General features: G+C 42.4%; 1 protein-coding gene across 1 annotated transcript; it reads right to left on the bottom strand.

Moving 5' to 3' along the window:
• Positions 1-17044: 17044 nt before the first annotated feature.
• LOC9659567 (ferric reduction oxidase 4) lies at positions 17045-19078 on the bottom strand. The gene is made up of 5 exons (XM_024684001.1): positions 18850-19078; positions 18467-18794; positions 18148-18418; positions 17366-18096; positions 17045-17313 (listed from the first exon to the last, which is right to left on the bottom strand). The coding sequence occupies exons 1-5, from the start codon at positions 18919-18921 to the stop codon at positions 17174-17176; spliced, it is 1542 nt and encodes a 513-aa protein (XP_024539769.1). The 5' UTR covers positions 18922-19078; the 3' UTR covers positions 17045-17173.
• Positions 19079-19124: the final 46 nt, after the last annotated feature.

The following is a 19124-nucleotide window of genomic DNA, read 5'->3' as shown; positions in this document are numbered from 1 at the left end:
TGATGTTTGTAAAATGTTGAATTAATTGCGGGAAGTTGGTTTAAAGCTAAAGTAATCAAAGTGCATGTTTAGGTCTAAAAACATAACTTATCTTGGGTATTATATTTTTCGTGAAGGTTTGCAAATTGATTTTAACAAATTTATGGGTGATCTTAAGTTCTGTACTCCAAAATGTGTAAATGATGTGCAACACTTCTTAGGGAAAATGCAATATCTTAGCCATTTTGTTAATCACCTTTCTAATCATACTACAAAGTTGCAAATATTGTTGAAGTTGTCAATATCATTTTTCATCTGATTTGTGGATTGTGAGTAGGCGTTTATAGATTTTAAAAAACTCTTGATGACTCCTTTAATTTTGGCATAGTTTGACTATACTCAACCTTTCATTTTGCATATGGATGTTTTTTATATCGGTTTTGGAGATGTGTTGATGAAAAAGAGCTCGAGTGTGCTTGGTGAACACCATCTCATTGCATACATCAACCATATATTATAACTAATAGAGGTGAGTTACTCCATGATAGAGAAGGAGTGTTTAACAGTAGTTTAGGGTTTCAAAAAACTTCATGCATATTTATATAATTTTTGAACATTCCTAAAAGGTTATCATGTTATAGTTACTTTATTATTGAAGTGGAAAAATTTGGTTGGTCATACTATTTGATGGGTTTTGAAGCTTAAGATATATAATTTTAATGTTGTTTATCACTTAAGCAATTCTATGACTAATGCTAAGGCCCTTTCTCAAGATCCTCTTCTTCACTCTTCATATTTTTAACAAGTTTATTGTTTGAGCATCTATGGATTTTTTGGGTAAGGACTTCATGTTGTTGGTGATTGTTGTATTTAATGTTTAATATCCACAAAGTGCAAAACAAGATTTACCTTTTCTTGACGAGGTTCATAAGGCTCAAAAGGTTAAGTCGTAAATCTAAAGTCTTCACAAGGGGTTTGAGAATCTATAGCAAACATGGTGGATTTATTGATTATTTAGGAGGTCACCCAATCATACTATTCAAACCCAAGGACACTTAACTCAAAATATTCTAAAACTTTTAACCAAATGAAAAAAGGGGTGCACTCTTGTTTATGGGCCTTTTTTTCTCTATATTTGAACTATTATAGATCATCTTTCGAATTGTTCTCTTTGGTTGCTTACACTGTCTTTTTATAGTACAAAAGGTAGTATTACGAGCTTAGCACCAAATGTAGCTATGCACATAGTAAATAACATCATATTGCATCTCAGATCAATAAATCATTTGTTAATAACTTGTCATTTCGACATTTACATTCTCAATATCACCTTGAGGATAATTTTCTTATTTTGTGGGGACAGATCCTGATGATTATTTATGGCTGGTGGTGCTTTTGATCTTTATTCTCTATATTTATTATAATTCTCCTATCCTAGGCAGATATATAGAATATCGTTGTGAGAAGTTACATAGGTCTTTCTATTAATCGGAGATATGATATAATGTTATTTAGTATATGCATAATTATATTTGTGTAAGCTCCTGAGTTTGGACTTCCCGGGAGGTCACCCAGCCCAGTACTATTCAAACCCAAGGACGCTTAACCCCAAATATCCCAAGACCCTTAACCGATTGGAAAAGGGGGTGCACTCTTATTCATGGGCCCTTTCCCTTTGTATTTGAACCCCATGGACTGTCTCTCGAGTCGTTCTCTTTGGTTGCTTACAATCCACCACGCTTCCCTGCAAGTTCACACCCTCGTGAACGGAAGCTGAGAGCCGCAGCTCTCCTGAGAGCCCCGCTCTCTTGAGAGCCCCGCTCTCTTGACACCCTACCCCTCGGGTCGAGCCCAGCGGGAGCAAACTGGACCAGCCAGATGTCAATCAACATGTGGTGTGATTCCCCTAGCCAACCAACAGAGTCGGACCCGAGACCGCTCCGATATCAAATGTAAGCTCCTGAGTTTGGACTTCCCGGGAGGTCACCCAGCCCAGTACTATTCAAACCCAAAGACGCTTAACCCCAAGTATCCCAAGACCCTTAACCGATTGGAAAAGGGGGTGCACTCTTATTCATGGGCCCTTTCCCTCTGTATTTGAACCCCATGGACCGTCTCTCGAGTCATTCTCTTTGGTTGCTTACAATTTGGTGCTAAACTCATAAGACTGCCCTTTGTATTGTTGAAGGACAATGTAAGCAATCAAAGAGAACGATTCGAGAGATAATTCATAGAGGTTTAAATATAAAAAGAAAGAGCCCATGAATAAGAGTGCACCCCTTTTTTACCAATTAGTTAAAGGTTTTGGGATATTTGGGGTTAAATATCCTTGGGTTTGAATAGCATTGGGCTAAGTAACTCCCAAAGAAGTTCAAACTCATGAGTTTAAATAACACTAGATTGGATGATGTCCTAGGAAGTTCAAACTCAGGAGTTTATATTTGATATTAGAGAAGTCTTAAGTCTAACTCTATTGGTTGGCTAAGAGAATTGCACCACATATTCATTAACATTTGGTAGGTCTAGTTTGCTCTAGTTAGGCTCCACCTGAGGGATAGGGTGTCAAAAGTGCAAGGCATTATAATTGACATTTGACAGGTCTAATTCGCTCTAGTTGGGCTCAACCCAAGGAATAGGGTGTCAAGAGTGCAAGACTCTCAAGAGATTTGTGGCTCTTAGCTTCCGTTCATAAGGGTGTGAACTTACAAGGAAGTGTGGTGAATTATAAACAACTAAAGAGAATGACTTGAGAGATGATTCATAAGGGTTTAAATATAAAGGGAAAAGGCCCATGAACAAAAATAACAAAAAAAATGACTTGAGAGACAATCCATAAGGGTTCAAATATAAAGAGAAAAGGCCCATAAATAAAACTGCACCCCTTTTTCTAATAAGTTAAGGGTCTTAGGATATTTGGGTTTGAATAATAGTGGGTTAGATGACCTCCTAAGAATTTCAAACTCATGAGCTTATAAACGGTTGAAGTTAATTGCAATTTTCTAAACCCTAAACCCTTCTTTTTACTTGTTTATCATTCACCACACTTCCCTACAAGTTCACGCCCTTATGAATGGAAGTTGCAACTCTTAAATCCTAAACCCTTCTCTTCAATCTATTACATTTTCTTGCAAGTTCATGCCCTCGTGAACGAAAGATAAAAGGCACAGCTCTCTTGAGAGCCCTATTCTCTTAACACTTTACTTTGGGTTTGAATAGTACTGGGTTGAGTGACTTTTCAAGAAGTTCAAACTTATGAACTTACAGACAGTTGGAGTCAATTGCAATTTTCTAAACCCTAAACCCTTTTCTTTAGTTGTTTACAATCCACCATACTTCCTTATAAGTTCACACCATCATGAATAGAAGGTATAACTCTTAAATCCTAAACCTTTTTATTTGGTTGCTTACAATCTACTATACTTCCCTACAAGTTTACGCTTTTATGAACAGAACATGATAGCCATAGCTTTCTTGAGAGCCCCATTTTCTTGACACTCTACCCCTCAAGTAGAGCTTAGCCGGAGTAAATTAAATCTACTAAATATCAATTAATATGTGGTGTGATTCTTCTAGCTAACTAACAGAGTTAAATCTAAAACCCCTCTAATACCAAATGTAAGTTCTTGAGTTTAGACTTCCCAAAAGGTCACCCAACCTAGTACTACTTAAACCTAGAGCAGTGTAGTCACATGTAAACGACTAGATTTTTTCCATTCTACTTTAGTCATTTAACCGCACCTCCAACCACTTGGAGGAGTCTCATTCACAACCTCCATAAGTCCCTCTCAGGACTTGGGGCTTGCTAGCCCTGAGAATGGCATCCATGCCACTCAACCTTTGCACTTGGTCCAAGTGCTCCACGTGTCTGGTCCCATGACCAACACCCTAAGGCACCACTAACATACCAGCCCGTTACGCTAAGCCATGCCCAATCACTTTGGTCATATCAGTGGTCCAACACCACCTGCATTGCAATCTTGTCTCTCCAAGACTGGGCCATCCGTCCATGAGTGGTCATCCTAGATCCACTCCTTAACATCCTTAGGATGCCTGCAAACATGGGGAATAACCTTCCCCAATATCTCCTTTCTGGTCCCCACCAAGTCCCTTTCTGTCCTTGGTTGTGTTCGCCAACAATACCACTAGATCAAGGCCCACAGGCCCGACCACTAAGTCCCACGGTCCTCTAGGACTTCCTCACCACACGACTGTATCCTTGGTCACTACACTAGAGGACTACTCCTCTTCCTTTCCACAGTCTAGGCCTTTGGAGATAACATTACGGAACACCGTGGCCTTACGCAAGCCTCGTGGGTACTCTCCCCGCCTTCCGCCTTTGGGTGCTCTAGCCATGGGCTTAGAGCGAGGTTCCATTGAGCCACACCTGGTATCCAAGTAGGTAGTGCCACCCACACTTGGACTGGGAGCATCGGCCAGTCGATCTCCCGGGGGAACTAGAGCCGGCTCTTGAACACTTCACCAAGCTACCCCGCTTGTCGGTTTGTGTTCACTCTAGTCTTGGACTTCCCAGTGGGCAGCTCATCACCCAACACTGGGTCTAGCCTTCCTGGGCCAAACTGGCCTTTCCTGGCCAAACTGGCTCCACTGTAGTCCTCCCCCTTACTATACTTTTGGAGCTCACCAAACCCCCCAAGGTCTGGGAGATGAACGCTTTGGGCTTTCACCCTCTCAGACTCGAACTCGGACTCGGCCTTGGACTCGGACTCGGACTCGGACTCGGACTCGGACTCGGACTCGGGCTCGCCCTCAGCCTCGGCCTCGGTCTCGGTCTCGGTCCCGATCTCGGTCTCGGTCTCGGTCCCGGTCTCGGTCTTGGTCTCGGTCTCGACTTCGGACTCCATCTCGGGTCCATCTCGGACTCCATCTCGGACTCCATCTCGGGTCCATCTCGGACTCCATCTCGGACTCCATCTCGGGTCCATCTCAGACTCCATCTTGGACTCCACCTCGGACTCCATCTCGGGTCCTTCTCGGACTCCATCTCGGGTCCATCTCGGGTCCATCTCGGACTCCATCTCGGACTCCATCTCGGGTCCATCTCGGACTCCATCTCGGACTCCATCTCGGGTCCATCTCGGACTCCATCTCAGACTCCATCTCGGACTCCATTTCGGACTCCATTTCGGGTCCATCTCGGGTCCACCTCGGACTCCACCTCGGACTCCATCTCGGGGTCCTTCTTGGACTCCACTTTGGACTCCAACTCGGGTCCATCTCAGACACTTCCACATGTCATGTGTTGGTCCTTTTGGGTCCCTTTTTGGAGCCTCGCTTATTGCTCTCTTTGTGCTTGTTCCTTGAGCACTTCGTTGAGAGTTCCACTCCCGCTCTCGACCTTTCAAGGCAGAGCTTTTAGTCCAAACGTGTTATGCTCGTTTGGCTTTCACTTCGGCCACTACCACGTGGCGCCCTTCCGGCTCCACTTTGGGGCCTAGGGATTTTGTGTCTCACAACTCCACCACCCATATACGAAGTTCGATGTCCTCATTGAACGATAAACCCTTTCATAAAGTAACACCCGCACATGTTACAATTTCCATCCTTGGCCCCTAGCCAATATTTGTCTATGGTTTGACACCAAAGGCTCACCATGCCTTATTCATCCTCTAAGGCGCATAGCCCCTCCAACTTAAAAGCTCATTCGACCACTTGTGGTGGTTCTCTCCTTTTATTGGTTTAGTTCTCACTAAACCTGTTAGAGACACCTTCTCTAACTCAATCCCACTACTCATTCTCAAGTGGTCTCACTTTCCATCGATATAACCCTTGCATTTTGGAACTTTTAATTCTAACTTCTTGAAGTCAATTTCCTGGGTGTCTCCGACACCTTGCATTGCACATATTGTGCAACTCCACTTCCCCCTTTCAGGAAGTCCTCTACTCGAGGGCAACATCATCCTCTCTTCGATTTCGTGCCACCTTTGGCACTAAGTTCCGGTTATCATAATTTGTGCTAGGGTTGTCCACGGCCCTATCATTTGGCCACTTTGCCGCTCCCTCACTTGGAGCTTTTACTTCGCCAAATTGGAGCACTTAAGAATCCATCCTTGGAAGTCCACTTCCATTAAATTCCATGGCCCAAACTTGGCTACTAGTCCTTCGCTCCTATCCTTGATTGTTGCACCCAGCAACATAGGATCGCTACCTCCATTTTCGAGGTATCCTTTCAGTTCCATAGCAAAGACTCTTCTTTGCCAAGTCCAGAGGATGTTCACTCCTAGTACATTTCTTTAGCATCTTTTGCTATGGGCTCTATCCACAACCCAACTTCGTGACCCTCCCATGGGTCTCTTATAGAGACTACTTTCCTCGGACTCAGTATGCCATCGCACGGACACAACTTATTTCCCTTAGGTGCCCTTCCCACTTGATCACTTTGACCAAGCCACACCATCTTAAATAGTTCAAATCAACATTTTGAACTAGGAACTTCTTTCCTTAGCCAACCAAGGACCTTGTCCTTATTTGGCCATAAGATCACCTAGTGATCTCACCTTGGCACCTTAACAGAGTTGCCAAGAGGTACTTGGTCTTCTAGACTTTCAAGTTGTTGACCATAACCCCAGGGGCATCCCCCACACTTAGCGGTGCACCCAAGCCAGCCCTTATGGCCAAGGGTCCATAGCAACTGAGATTAAGTGTCCCCATCTCACTCACCACGTCCTTGGTGCCACTTGCACCAAAGCGTTCAAGTTAGATATGCCGAGCTTTCACACTAAGCAATCTAACCGTGCATCACGACTCCGAGGCATCCCTCGCTTGGCGGTGTGCCCAAACCAGTCTCCCTACTGAGAGTCCATGACCACCGAAATATGAGTGTTCTCATATTCCAAACCATCACCATGCCCTAGTGATTTGGGACTTAAACCCAAGCACTAGAGGGTCGGGACTCGAACCCAACCTCCGTATATGCATCTATGGACGGCATCACACAAGATGCCTTGCGTGACTCCCCACACCGGTGCACCAACTTATATTTAAAGCGCACTACAGATCACAGCTTAGGAACCTAGTTCCTCCGCACTGCCAAGTCCTCTCGCTTGACAAGTCTGTGATCATGCATGGACTCCTCCATGCTCGGCCCCATGGCTCACCCTTTTTGAAGTTATCACCTTCAACTAGGGTATTTTTTCCCCCGACTTGCCAATCTCACTTGGCAAGTCCTTCGACCACTGTAACATGGTTCCTGCATAAGCGTGAAAGTTCTTGGTCATTAACTTTCGTTCAAAGCCCTCTCTTTGAACACTCGAGAACTACTTCCCTAACCTTGATAGCTTTGCCTCATGACAAGCTTCAAGACCACGCTTCTGCTGCGCCACTCTGATTTCGCATGTTTTATGAACCATTTACACTTAGTCTTTCTAGGTACTAAGCTACCTAGAATCGTCTTTGGGAACCTTGAAGGAACTCTGTCCCTTAACTTGCTAAGGCCTCCCTTTTTGCAAGCTTTCCAATTACCATATAGTCTAACATGGACAATTCCATATTTTAGACTCTCCATGGCATCACGGTTGCTAGCGGCAACACCCTTGAGCCCCCACTTGATTCTCCACTCCCAGCTGGCATAACCAACCTTGGTTATGCCCTTCGATTCCTATGGTTCGGTTCTATCCCCTTATTTTTTGCTTTTGGCTTCACACCTTTCCTTCGGTCATTCTCCTCCAGACTAAAAGGATAGCTTTGCACTTTCTATCATGCATTAGCAAGTATTCTTAGGGATGAACCTACCCAATAGCCTAGGGAGTGGTTCCTCAATCCAAGTATACTCACCCTATAATCCCACACACCGGGATTACGCTGTTGCTTACAGGCCTTTACATGCCCATCACTAGCCTTGCCAAAATTCCATTTTTGGCTCTATCCAATTCGAGTAGACAGTCTTCTCCTGTCTCCGCTAGCTTTGGACATTTGGATAGCACCATTTTTATCCATCATTCGCTAGGGACTTAGTCCCTTGGGCCTTATTTATTACCCTTGCGACATCAAACACCACCTCCTGGCGTTCTAGAGTGTTTGGGTGTCCCAATGACGGCTTCCTTGACAATGAGTATTTCCTTTTATGACATTGATTTACTATATCGCAACATAAACAACTTATCCCCCGTAAGGGTATGTCCAACTTCCCTATGCCATTAAGAAGGCTTGGGTAGCTACCTTCTACCCGTTTAACTAATTATTTTGCACTTTTTGCTTAGTTGCCTCATAGTTGTCAAGTCCTACAACTCATTGCTAGTGCTTCCACACCTCCATCATTATCTGGGTCACCACACTCCAACTACATGCTCTGCCGCTTAGGCTATGCCATTCCCATTTTCATTGGGATTCCTTTGGCAAGGGGTTCTCATGAACCCACCAACATAGCCTCAAAGTATACACCTTGGCTCATTTGGTATCTCCACACCATCAGCTCCACAAGCCTACCTCTATGACACTTCTTGCATTCCTGTCCTACTTAAAAGGACTATTTTCACAAGTGTTACTCTGACACTTGATTTTGTTCTCTAGGGGCAACCTTTGCCCCTTGGGACTACTTGTCCATGTGATGAGAATACCAACTCATCTCTAAGTACACCCCCCAACTCCTTGGGTTGTTCCAGCATTTATTAAAGGTAGCCCCGGCTACCATTTCAAGGACTTGAGTCCTCTTCCGTATCTGACCTCCCACGGTCATTACTTCTGGTCTCACATTCATGAGCACCAACCTCAACTATATGAGGATAATCTTGTGACTCCTTTATTGCTTTGGAGTCTTTATCTTTCCTGTGATCCCAACTATAGTTGTTTACCACAACTACATTGGCCATTTACTGAGTCAAACGCTCATCTGGATCACATCCTCAACTCTCTAAGGAAAACCATATACTGTTCCCAAGATCCCAAAGTCGTTCCCTTACCGGCCCCTTTTCTATCCACCACATCGCCCAAGTTCACGCATGAACTTGAGTGGAGAGCCATGTCCTCTCGACATGTTACTCTTCAAGGATAGGCCCACTCCTAGGACCTTCTGATGCTAACATCAATGGTGATATACTTGAGCACCAATAAAAGTCGGACTAAAGAACAGCTCCGATACCAAGTTGTAAGCAACTAAATTTTTCCATTTTACTTTAGTCACTTAACCACACCTTCGACCACTTGGAGGAGTCTCATTCACAACCTCCACAAGTCCCAGTTCGGACTTGGGGCTTGCTAGCCCCAAGAATGGCATCCATGCCACTCAACCTTTGCACTTGATCTAAGTGCTCCACGTGTCTGATCCCATGATCGACACCCCAAGGTACCACCGACATATTGGCCTGTTACGCTGAGGCCATATCTATTCACCTTGGTCACACCGGTGGTCCAACACCACCTACATTGCAATCCTGTCTCTTATAGACTATGTCATCCATCCATGAGTGATCATCCCAAATCCACTCCTTAGCATCCTTAGGATGCTCACAGACTTAGATTATAACCTTCCCCAATATCTCTTTTCCAGTCCCCACCAAGTCCCTCTTTGTCGATGGCCGTGTTCGCCAACACTGCCACTGGATCAAGGCCTGCAGGCCCGACCTCTAAGTCCAACTGTCCTCTAGGACTTCCTCACTGGGTGACCGTGTCCTTTGTCACCACACTAGAGGGCTATTCCTCTTCCTTTCCACAGTCTGGGACTTTGGGACAACATTTCGGAACACCGTGGCCTTACGCAAGCCTCATGGGTACTCTCCCCGCCTTTCGCCTTTAGGTGCTCTAGCCATGGGCTTAGAGCGAGGTTCCGTTGAGCCACGACAGGTATCCAAGTAGATAGTGCCACCCACACTTGGACTGGGAGCATCGGCCAGTCAATCTCCCGGGGGAACTAGAGCCGGCTCTTGAACACTTCACCAAGCTACCCTGCTTGTCGGTTTGTGTTCACTCTAATCTTGGACTTCCCAGTGGGCAGCTCATCACCCAACACTGGGTCTAGCCTTCCTGGGCCAAACTGGCCTTTCCTGGCCAAACTGGCTCCACTGCAGTCCTCCCCCTTACTATACTTTTGGAGCTCACCAAACCCCCCAGGGTCTGGGAGATGAACGCTTTGGGCTTTCACCCTCTCAGACTCGAACTCGGACTCGGCCTCGGACTCGAACTCGAACTCGGACTCAGACTCGGACTCGGACTCGGGCTCGCCCTCGGCCTCGGCCTTGGTCTCGGTCTTGGTCCCGATCTCGGTCTCGGTCTCGGTCCCGGTCTCGACTTCGGACTCCATCTCAGGTCCATCTCGGACTCCATCTCGGACTCCATCTCGGGTCCATCTCGAACTCCATCTCGGACTCCATCTCAGGTCCATCTCGGGTCCATCTCGGACTCCATCTTGGACTCCACCTCAGACTCTATCTCGGGTCCTTCTCGGACTCCATCTCGGACTCCATCTCGAGTCCATCTCGGGTCCCATCTCGGGTCCATCTCGGACTCCATCTCGGACTCCATCTCAGGTCCATCTTGGACTCCATCTCAGACTCCATTTCGGACTCCATCTCGGGTCCATCTCGGGTCCACCTTAGACTCCACCTCGGACTCCATCTTGGGGTCCTTCTCGGACTCCACTTCGGACTCCAACTCGGGTCCATCTCGGACACTTCCACGTGTCATGTGTTGGTCCTTTTGGGTCCCTTTTTGGAGCCTCGCTTATTGCTCTCTTTGTGCTTGTTCCTCGAGCACTTCATTGAAAGTTCTACTCCCGCTCTCGACCTTTTAAGGGGGAGCTTTTAGTCCAAACGTGTTACGCTCGTTTGGCTTTCGCTTCGGCCACTACCACGTTGCGCCCTTCCGGCTCCACTTTGGGGCCTAGGGATTTTGTGTCTCACAGAAATGACCAATGGAGTCAGCCACCCTTGCTACTCTGGATGTCACCCAGCTTACAAAAGTGTGATATGCCCCTGCCTGTAGGGACATAGAGAGAAAAGCCAAAGGCCCCAACCCTCCTAAACAAAGAAACCAAACCCGTCGGTAAGGTTTAGATAGACTACTATAAACAAGTAGTTAGAGTTGTTTACATGGTCACGCCCTTTTAACGGAATAAGGAACATCAACAAAGAGGCGGGTTATGTAACTAGTCGACAGTAGCTACCCATGACTAGAGATTTCACCATGCACACGAAGTGCTAAAGCTAGTCTGCCTATACTAACCCAAATTTAAAGATTAATAAATGGACAATATCAAAGTCATAGACAATGATATCTTAGAGACTTAATTATTAGTGAATATATCTTAAATGAGAACACAAAAGTTTTCCAAATAAGTTATCATCCAATAAACTAGTATTAGAGTATAAGAACCACCAAGATCATCATTTTGGTAAACATACGATTCACCATCCAACAAAATTCAATAGTAAGTATATCATCAAGTAAACTCAATGATAAAACTTAACTATTAAAGATTGCAGATAAAATGCCAAGCAACTTACTAAAGATAACTCAAAAAACACAAAGTATTATTGACTGATAAGCAAAATGCTCGCGAATGTATCATCCGAAGGAAATTACACCCAAATCTATCAGAACTAACTTGAGCAATAATCAACAGAATAGAATGAATGTGGTAAGACTAACAAACATAATGTTCATATTCACTACTACACTAGCCAATCTGAATAGATCCCAATCACAATACGAAGGAACTCAAGTTATTTAAGCAAGTGTCAACAATATTCTACCGATGTTTTAAACCCAAAAGACCAATCCAAAGCAAACCACAAAGAATATGTGGTAATGTAAAAAGCCATTAGCCATCAAGCGAACAACTAATCATCACAAAATATCATCAATCATCCCATCAGAGAAAGATGCATAAGCATCATCGAATAAAGAATCCACTATCCCAAAGAACAATAAATCATTTTAGATCAACAATAATCAAGCAAAATCACTGACAAAGATAATTAACTATCCTAGATGATAGTCAATCATCATCTATAACTACTAGATGAAAAGCCAACTTCAACATCAAAGCTAATAAGCCAAATGCCTTCTCCAACAACTTCTAACAAATGAACAACAAGCATGAAAATTCAAGGAACCAAAAACTTGAAGAAGTCTATAGCCAAGTTTTGCCTAACAATGATCATAAGTCATGCATGAACTAACTTCAATGCTAAAGAAGAAATCATGGTACAACCCACAATATCCTCCTCAACACATTCATAAGCTAAACTTCATAATGCCAAAGCTAATGAAAAGCATTTTTGCATCAATCTAAAACTGATTCAAGTGGTTAACCGCAATAAACTCATTAATGCATTTAGCTAATAACTCTAAGCATGCCTTAAAGAGGCTAACTATGCATGATCAACACTCAGCCAAAACTAAAGTGAAGACTATGAGATGAACTCATATCGGTACACAACCTCCTCATAAACAAAGCTATAATACGAGTATTATATCTCAATTTCAAACAACTAAGTTGGACATCACCATCCTCAGCCAAAGCGCAAGGCTACCAAGATTAAGTCAAGATCAGTGAGAGCTCACTACCCTCATAAAGCCTAACGAAATGCAAGGTGCAATCTGCCACCAAGCAGAACGCTATAGAAAAAAGGCATAAGGGTCACCTTTCTTAGAAAAGTGCAACAACCACTTTTCTAAACCAATTCAAAACTCTATCCCACTCAATTGCTTTAGCCCCAAAAATCAACATCCCTTTTGGGTTGCATCATACAAACTACATACTAACCATTTCATTAGTTTGTACTAGCTTACGAAAACGAAATGATTTTCGGGCAAAGTGATCAACAAATCAACCATCGAAAAAGTTTAAGAAAATTTGTGGAAAAATTTCCATCTTAGAAAAAGAATGACTCTCAGTCCAAGAATACAAACTTTCAAAACTCAACCAACTTCCTTCTACTTACAACTTCACATAGGTTCACTTTAACACTAATTCTCATGACCCATAGTATACTTAAGCCTCGAACATCTTCTTTCCCATACTTCCGACATCCAACATCGATATCTGCAAAATTGCAAAATGAACATCTAAGGCTTGATCACGAAGACCACATCTTTGAATATCCACATTGCACTAACACTTTTTTTCAACCACTTTCAAGATCCAATGTAAAGCCAAAACATTAACAAGAAAAATAATATGGAAAATCAAGCTCTAAGGAAAGTTCCTCATCACTCAACATAACAATGTCATTTCCACTAATACAAATGTTATTGATATCAATGCCTCAACATCACACCTTTTCCATCCAACAATCTACTCCAAGTGTTAACAGATCGACCGACAAGCTATAGCAAGTGAATGTTACAACCCTTTTCCAACACTTTATGGGTAAACCCTCTAGAGAACAAGGTACCAATTTAAACTTAGCATAATGGATCACCATTGAGAATCCAGTCAAAGCTACTACAATGCTACTTTGTGCAAGTAGACTAGTTTCACTATCAACCACTTTAGGGTTAATCATCGTCTAACCAAACAACTTCGTAAACATATTGCTTATTATCACATAAATATGATATAAATATCACAATGACTTGATCATCAATTGAGTAATACCACGAGCAACACCCATTTCATTACTTCAAAGGTTTATGTGACTATTAAGTGTCAACTCAATTCGACAAAATGCAACATAAATGCCACACTCCGCTGATAGAGATTTACAACACCCACCACCACTAACTTTTATTCACAACACAGACAAACTCATGCCGCTCTCTTTCCGACCAAACTCAAAACTAATCTAGCACCAAACTACTCAAAGAGCAATAGCAAGATTCCCTAGAAAAAAATTGAGCATTGCAACCCAAGTCTTCAATAACAAGCTTAGACAAAATAGTTTAGCGCTTCATCGCTATCCATCTTATAACTCACCATTTGTAAGACCATCATTTCTAACATACATCAAGGTAGGGACTCTTGACTGCATGATGTGAATATGAGCAATGAGTTACACCTTATTGCAACTCATCTCTTCAAGAAAAGAAGATGATTTACGTGTTTGATCTTTCGTCTCTAACGACTCTTTTTTCGGTCTCATTTTTTATTAAACCTCGAGCTTACTTTCACATTGCCTTTAGTCCAATCCAAGAAAAGTTTATGAGAGAGCACGGCAATAAATACTTGAATCAATAGACTCATCCCTACAGTCTTTGATTGATCCACTTGTAATCATACCTAAGATGGATCCACTAGTGCCGTGCTAAACAGCTATGGACTAGCCTATTTGTCACTCATAGCAAACCTAGGGAAGGTTTACTTTTACCCATGGTACAAGGAACAACTCATGGAACCACTGATAGGCTAACATTAATCTTGCCAACTCAGAGTGTAACCTGGAGCTGCTAATGTGCTTCACTCACGATCCCAAGTGAAAACTCATGCAAATGGAACAACTCAATCCCACTTATGAGCCCAAGAGTAAACTCATATTACTATAGTACAAAAAGGTAACCAAATTCATACCTAAGGAACGATTACGAAGCCTTTGCACCCAAATATATACCCACTCGGATCATCGTTTTCATCTCTGCGTATGCAACGAAACTGGTTGCCCAATCTCATTGTATAGTACTCATTGAGACTCTTTCTCTGATACCAAATGTAGTGCATGTGGTTTTGACCCTTTATCCTATGGTGATTTACCATAGGATAACACCACGAAGCAAAACCTAAACCCTCTATATGCCATGTGTCATGCTATATGTCATATGCCATGTGTCCATAGGACACATGGTGTGGAGAAACACACAGTTTGGGCTTTCACCCCAAGCCTCCTTTAGTATTATGAGTTAGTCTCTAGGACAAACTCAAAACTTACTAAATATGAAATGGCGCTAGATTGCGAATTTGGACACGGGACGAACACCATTGTGTTCAGAATAATCTCCATATTCTGTAAATGTGCCAAATGAGCAAATCTAGACACTTTCCATAAATAGTATTTGGGACCGAAATGAGACTAACACAAAGGGTTTGATAACGAGGGTGTTTAGCAAACACAATAAGCTATCATTTAGCGAATATTGAGGGACCACTGTCAATATCGTGAGGGTTCCCAACACTAGTAAGTGCAAGTCAACAAATGAGTTTCTCTAACCAGGTCAAATATGCTTGACTAAATAGATATTTAGGAATTCCTTCCTTATGCTCTTTTAGTTAAATGCACACGCGAAGACCAGTTTCTCAACTAGCTTAAGCGGAGACTGATAATAGATCCAACAATACCGATCTCCTGCCATCGTGATAGTAAGAAAAGAGTGTCCATAAGGACTGGCTAATAGATAACTTTCAATACCCAAAGTCACATTCACAACAATGTGTAATGGCTAAAACACTTCATACAAAAAGATTATGAACAATTAACACCACTTATAGATCCATCAAAGCTTCCTTTAGATCCTAGCTTGTCCATTAGAGGACCTTAACTTTCTTCCATTCTTTTGAGATGAGGGGGTCTAAATGTATAGCTACAATGCTATATATTAATATTAGTAAAGTAGGATTTTAATAGTTGTTAGATTGATTTCAATCCAGACCACTTGCTCATATATATCTATATATAAACTAGGATTTTTAGGTTAATTGACATGCACATTTCTGTATTCCATTTCCATATTCCATGCACTCACAAATAAAATAAGACTAATTTTGTGTTTATAAATTATAAATATGGTACTACAATAAACATTGCTACATGCAATGTATAAGTAAAAAAACTATAAGTTTGAATCCACATTTAAATTAGGATTTTTCTTGTCCTCAATTGCAATAGCAATGATTGCTATATCACACAGCTAGGACCATAGCCAATCAAGTGTGTTCATACCTCTCTTACAGCCGAAGTGAGTCAATCAGATGAGTCAGGTCTAAGGCAATGCTACCTAGGAATCCAAATGAAGCAGCTGGTCACTAGGAGATTGAAAATAGATAAAATTCAACAACCATGTCCCTATTGGATTGGTTCTCAAGCAGCTCAACTCTTGTCTTCTTGGTAGGGATGATAGGTTGAATCTTGCAAAATTAGGAGCACTGGATTCTTGGCAATATGTGATATGGCATACAATTGATTTTATAGCAACACTACTAATAGAAGTTGAGGTGGAAGGCAACTCCCATTAACACTATCTAGAACTGATACAAGGACAGTGATTGAGTGCCATAGGGGGGATGAATGAAGGAAATATACAAACTCTATATTGGAAAAAAAAATCAACAAAAATATGGATCCAACAAGTGATTAGTGGACAGATCGTTATAAAAATCATGTAAGATATGACTAAGAGCAAACAATTTCATAAAAAAACATGAATTTTTACCCTCCCCCTTCCCACCCTAATCTACTACAAAGTATATTATAAGTAACAAAAATTTCAAGAACTGCTGTCCTATTGTCTGCATTGGGCATTGGATTGCGGATGCCATCAACTTAGCATGCACTGTGATTTGATCCCTAAGCCCGGCATTCACAGCTTGGGATTGTATGCTGAAGTGTAGTTCTTGCAAACCTTGACAAACCAAATTCACAAAAGAATGCATTTTTGTGTCCTGAGCAATGCTCAAAAGATTAGATTGATTTATTTCTGTATACAATATCCATGCAGTTTCTGTTCGTTCCAGGCCATCTGGGAGAATGGATCGTGTTGGAGCAAGAATCAAGGTGTCAAGGACACAGGAATCTGCAGCAGGAATCTAAGAGAGATTAAAGGAGATGAACGAGTATATAAGACTGTATACAACAAGCATTCAACAGTAGCTTTTCCCGTTCCATCATATCAGCCCTTGTCAATCCCCCCAAGCTCAATCAAGCCTGTGAAGATGAGCTTGGTTGACTTTGGTGGCCTTGGCAGGGGAAGGCACCTGGAATGGGCTGCAGACGAGTGGGAATTCGAGTGCAAATTCCTAGTGAACTGATTATGAGAGGAAGAAGTGGGCTCAATCAAGCTCATGTGCACGTTGTGGAGCCATTGCATGTTGTTGATCGTGCTGGGCTGGCAGATTGGAGCAGTAGCTTGATTTTTGCAAATTTTTACTTAAGTTTATAAAAAGAAAAATAGTAAGAAATTTAAATTTTTTACTAAGCTTGTAAAGTATATTAATAAGTAGAAACTTTAACTTCAAATTATGCTGATACCATATTATAGTGTAGAGAACATTGTTTTCAAAAGTAATAAAATCTTCCAAGCCCAGAAACACACGTTACAGTTCAAAGTTAAGAGGATGAAAGTTGAGCTTGTGAGCTTGACAAAGTACTCCCACACTTTCTTGCATTCCCTCAGGTCCACACGCAAACACTCCCACATACTCCTTCCTTCCTTTTGAATGCTCCGGAATAATGTCTGCACATAATCAAATGCTTAATCCCTCTATAAAGTTTGATCATCAATTCACCTTGAAACTCCGGACGCTTTCCAACCTGAATGCTGGTTGGCTTGAGGCCAACTTCAGCTGAAATGGAACCCACATATGGCGCATCTACAAGGTGCAAGTCTTTTCCTTTCCAACAGTTCCAAGCGAGAATCGTTGCTCCACCAAAGAACACAACTCCAGCAATGTATTCCATGAGCGAGATGAAGCCCCTCCCTGCTCTTGAGAAAGCTTTGTAAGTATTGTGATCTTGTGGAAAGATGTAATAGCGATGAATAACTCCCGCAAGGAGCATGTAACCGAGGAAAGACGCCAAGATCGTTGCAGCATATAGTTTGTAGCCTTGAGTTCTCGAGATTCCTCTAACTTGCTTCTTGATCTTACTGATGTCTCGTGTTGGAGAAGGCTCGGCATACACTGATGTTGTTGTTGCTCTTCCAGCAAACCTGACAATGTCCAGCTTTTCATTGTACACCCCATTTTCCCGGGCTTGTTGCTTCTCTCCTTCTATATCTTGGCGAGTAACATAAGCTTGAATATCGATTTGAAGAGTTTGTATGAAGTCTGGGCATATTGACTCGAGTGATATTGTTTTGAGGATGTCAAGCTCATCCAACTTCCTCACCGCCCACACAAGAACAATCTTCTCCGGTGGAGTGCGCTGCTTTGTTTGGACCTTGTGGAGGAGATCCTTGATAATCGATAGAAAAGGAGCTATTCCACTTCCCCCAGCAACGAATAAGTACGTCTTATATCTAACAAAGTAACCCATCATAAAAGCAAAGTCAAATATTTGATACACTTACATATGCAAATAGTCAATGTTATGCCCGTGGGGACCTTCGATCACAGCTTCAAAATGAGATGGACTTGGATTCTCGTTGGAAATGCCTTTGTAACCCTCTTGGACGATCAGCTCCCTGAGCTTGTATGTCCATTTTCCACTGCACTTCACTAAAATCGAGAGCTTGTCAAGCTCGACTCCAGAGCAGGAGGTGACTGTAAATGGATGCCACTGGAGACCCGAAATTGCAGGGAGGTTCACAAAAATCACACTTGCTGCGGGATAATTCATATCTGCAAAAATAGATTAATACAGAAATAAAAAATAGATAAATATAATACTTGGGAGTTTTGCAAACGTGAGCTCTATGGTCTCACTAGAGATCATCCTCGCTGATACCACCTCAACATGCCTTCTGGATTGTAAGAACCTGAATAGTCTATCGATGGTGAAGAGAAAAATCCCTGCAACCATCATGGCAAGCCATTTCTCTCCCACATGAAAAACGAATCCAATCACAAACAAAATGTAGAGCTGATGGGTATAATAAAAGAGCTCAAATCTCTGCTTGCGAACAGGATTGAGTGACGTGACCCAAATAAGCAGTCCAACAATCCATGCAAACATGCCAGTAAAACCAGCAATGCTCGTCTTCTCCCACAAAATAAACTGGACCAAAAACAGTATAATAATTTTTTTAAAAATATTTTTAAAAAGGCTTTACCTCTTTGGATTTGTGAGCAATTGGCCAATACATGACATACACGATACTGTGAGCTGACCATATAACCATCATAATATGCCCAATCCAAATGTGATACCGGATTGAGTGCTCAAAAGGAATTTTGATAAGCTGGAAAAGGGAGGAAAATCTTGCAACTGGAAAGAAAAGACAAGCAAACGGGACGGCTCCTGCAGCTCCAAGCCTGCCTCCAACGATGTTAAACTTCCTCTGCCACCTTTCAAGAAAAATAAATCTCAGTTGAGAGTTCGTGAATT

Source organism: Selaginella moellendorffii, unplaced genomic scaffold (genome assembly GCF_000143415.4).
Source record: "Selaginella moellendorffii unplaced genomic scaffold, v1.0 SELMOscaffold_39, whole genome shotgun sequence".
In the NCBI taxonomy this organism is placed as follows: domain Eukaryota; kingdom Viridiplantae; phylum Streptophyta; class Lycopodiopsida; order Selaginellales; family Selaginellaceae; genus Selaginella; species Selaginella moellendorffii.
Note: the sequence above shows the minus strand (reverse complement) of the source record. Positions and strands in the feature narration are given on the sequence as shown.